Source organism: Gekko japonicus, unplaced genomic scaffold (assembly GCF_001447785.1).
Source record: "Gekko japonicus isolate JY-2015 unplaced genomic scaffold, Gekko_japonicus_V1.1 scaffold4797, whole genome shotgun sequence".
Taxonomy (NCBI): Eukaryota; Metazoa; Chordata; class Lepidosauria; order Squamata; family Gekkonidae; genus Gekko; species Gekko japonicus.
In genome coordinates, this window is record NW_015169324.1 from 69,749 (window position 1) to 71,894 (window position 2,146).

The 2,146-nt window shown below is 54.1% G+C and overlaps 1 protein-coding gene across 1 annotated transcript in view; it reads right to left on the reverse strand.

Annotated features, from left to right (window-relative positions):
• The window catches only part of SDCBP2 (syndecan binding protein 2), a gene marked incomplete at its 5' end in the record, with an annotated part of 5,867 nt that extends 4,815 nt beyond the window's left edge, over positions 1-1,052 (reverse strand). The window contains one exon of the mRNA XM_015416628.1: positions 881-1,052. Coding sequence (XP_015272114.1) covers positions 881-1,052 — 172 coding nt within the window. The remainder of the gene's footprint in view (positions 1-880) is intronic.
• Between the last annotated feature and the right edge of the window lie 1,094 nt (positions 1,053-2,146).

Here is a 2,146-nt window from a genome sequence, read left to right on the forward strand (position 1 = left end):
CCCGCCCCCCGTACCTCACCCGGGGGAACTGCGATCCCCCGCGATCCCCCCCGAAATGACCTCTGGATAAAAGCTTTCACCAGTGAAGCTCTTGTCCTCCGATACCAGGTGGGGCCTAGAGATCTTCTGGAATTACAACTGACCTCCGGACTACAGAGACCAGTCCCCTGGAGGGGGGACTCTGAGAAACGGAACGGCGACAGAGGGTGGATGTTCAAGTACTTTATGGTATATCAAATGTACAAGTTTCTAGTCCTTACAGCTTTGGAAGATTTCTGTGTGTGTGTGTGAGAGAGAGAGAAGCTCTGTCAAGTCACAGCCAACTTATGGTGACCCCATGGGGTTTTCAAGGCAAGAGACATTCAGAGGTGGTTTGCCCTTGCCTGCCTCTGCAGAGCGACCCTGGACTTCCTTGGTGGTCTCCCATCCAAGAACTAACCAGGTCCAACCCTGCTTAGCTTCCGAGATCTGCGAGCCTGTGCGATTCAGTCCAGGGCAGAGTTAAGCAGAGGTGGTTTGCCCTTGCCTGCCTCTGCAGAGCGACCTTGGCCTTCCTTGGTTGTCTCCCATCCAAGAACTAACCAGGTCCAACCCTGCTTAGCTTCGGAGATCTGGTGAGATCAAGCTAGCCTGGGCCATTCGGGTCAGGACGGAGTTGAGCAGAGGTGGTGGGCCTCTGCAGAGCGACCCTGGACGTCCGTGGTGGTCTCCCATCCTAATACGAACCAAGGCCGACCCTGCTTAGCTTCGGAGATCTGGTGAGATCAAGCTAGCCTGGGCCATCCAGGTCAGGGCTTGGAATATTGACTTATCCTGAATGAATGTGTCCCTTCACCACTACCCCTACTACTGCCACACGCTCGGAGGGCTGGACCCTCACCCTGAGCCCGATGACGTTCTGTCCGTTGACCTCGCAGATGTAGTGGTTGGTGAGGAGCCCGTTCCGAGCCGCAGAGGTCCCCCTGGCGATGGAGGCGACCTGCCCCTTCTTGATGACGAAGCCCACATATCCGGAGCTGTCCTTGTGCAGGGTCACCGTGCGCTGGAAAGGCCTAGGAGACAAGGAGCAAAGAAGAGAGGAGGAGGAAGAGGAGGAGTGTCAGAACCAGGGCTATTTTTGGGCAGGAACGCACAGGAACGGAGTTCTGGCTGGCTCCTGAGTTGGCCACACCCAGCAGGAGCTCATTAGCATAACAGGCCACACCCAACAGCAGGAACTCATTAGGATTGGCTACATTAGGGGTGTGTGGCCTAACTTGCAAGGTAGTTCCTGCTACAAAAAAAAGCCCTGGGTTTTGACAACAAGATAAGCAGGATAAGAAGCAAAAGGTGGGTGTGGCTGGATGACCACACTTCTGGTAACATGGGGGTGTGGCCTAATAAGCTAATGAGCTGTGCTTTCGGGTGTGGCCTAATATGCTAATGAGTTTCTGCTGTTGAGTATGGCTTATTATGCTAATGAGTTCCTGCTGGGCTTTTTCTACAAAAAAAGCCCTGGTCAGAACCCACAGCCAACAACGTAGTACACGCTTATCAGGAAAGGTAATACTTTTATTGAAGAGCTATAGATGCATTAACATAGGCACTGTTAAGAATGGCGGCTGCCCATGGGGCATAATAGGATATAGGGTATTCATATGCACACACCCCCACTGCCCTGGCCGAGTAGCCACACTCCCGCGCGCGGGAGAAGGCGCTCCGGCCGTTAGCGCTGAAGCTGGGAACCAAGCTCGCTCCCACGGTTCCCTGGAAACTAGACATCAACATCCCACCAGCTGCAAAACTTAGAGATGGGCGTTGCAGCAGCGAAGAAGCACGGAAGGAATGTAATGGCAATTAGAATACAACTGACCTCCACCACCCCCATGGCAGCATAGCTGACAAGGAGGAGGAGGAGGAGAGAAGTAGATTGGATTTATCCCCCGCCCTTCACTCGGAGTCTCAGAGCGGCTTACAAACTCCTTCCCCTTCTCCTCCCCACAACAGACACCCCCTGTGAGATAGGTCGGGCTGAGAGAGCTCTTTCAAGAACTGCCCTTGAGAGGACAGCTCTGACAGAACTATGGCTTGCCCAAGGTCATCCGGCAGCTGCAAGTGGAGGAGTGGGGAATCAAACCCGGTCTTCCCAGATTAGAGTCCGCGCACT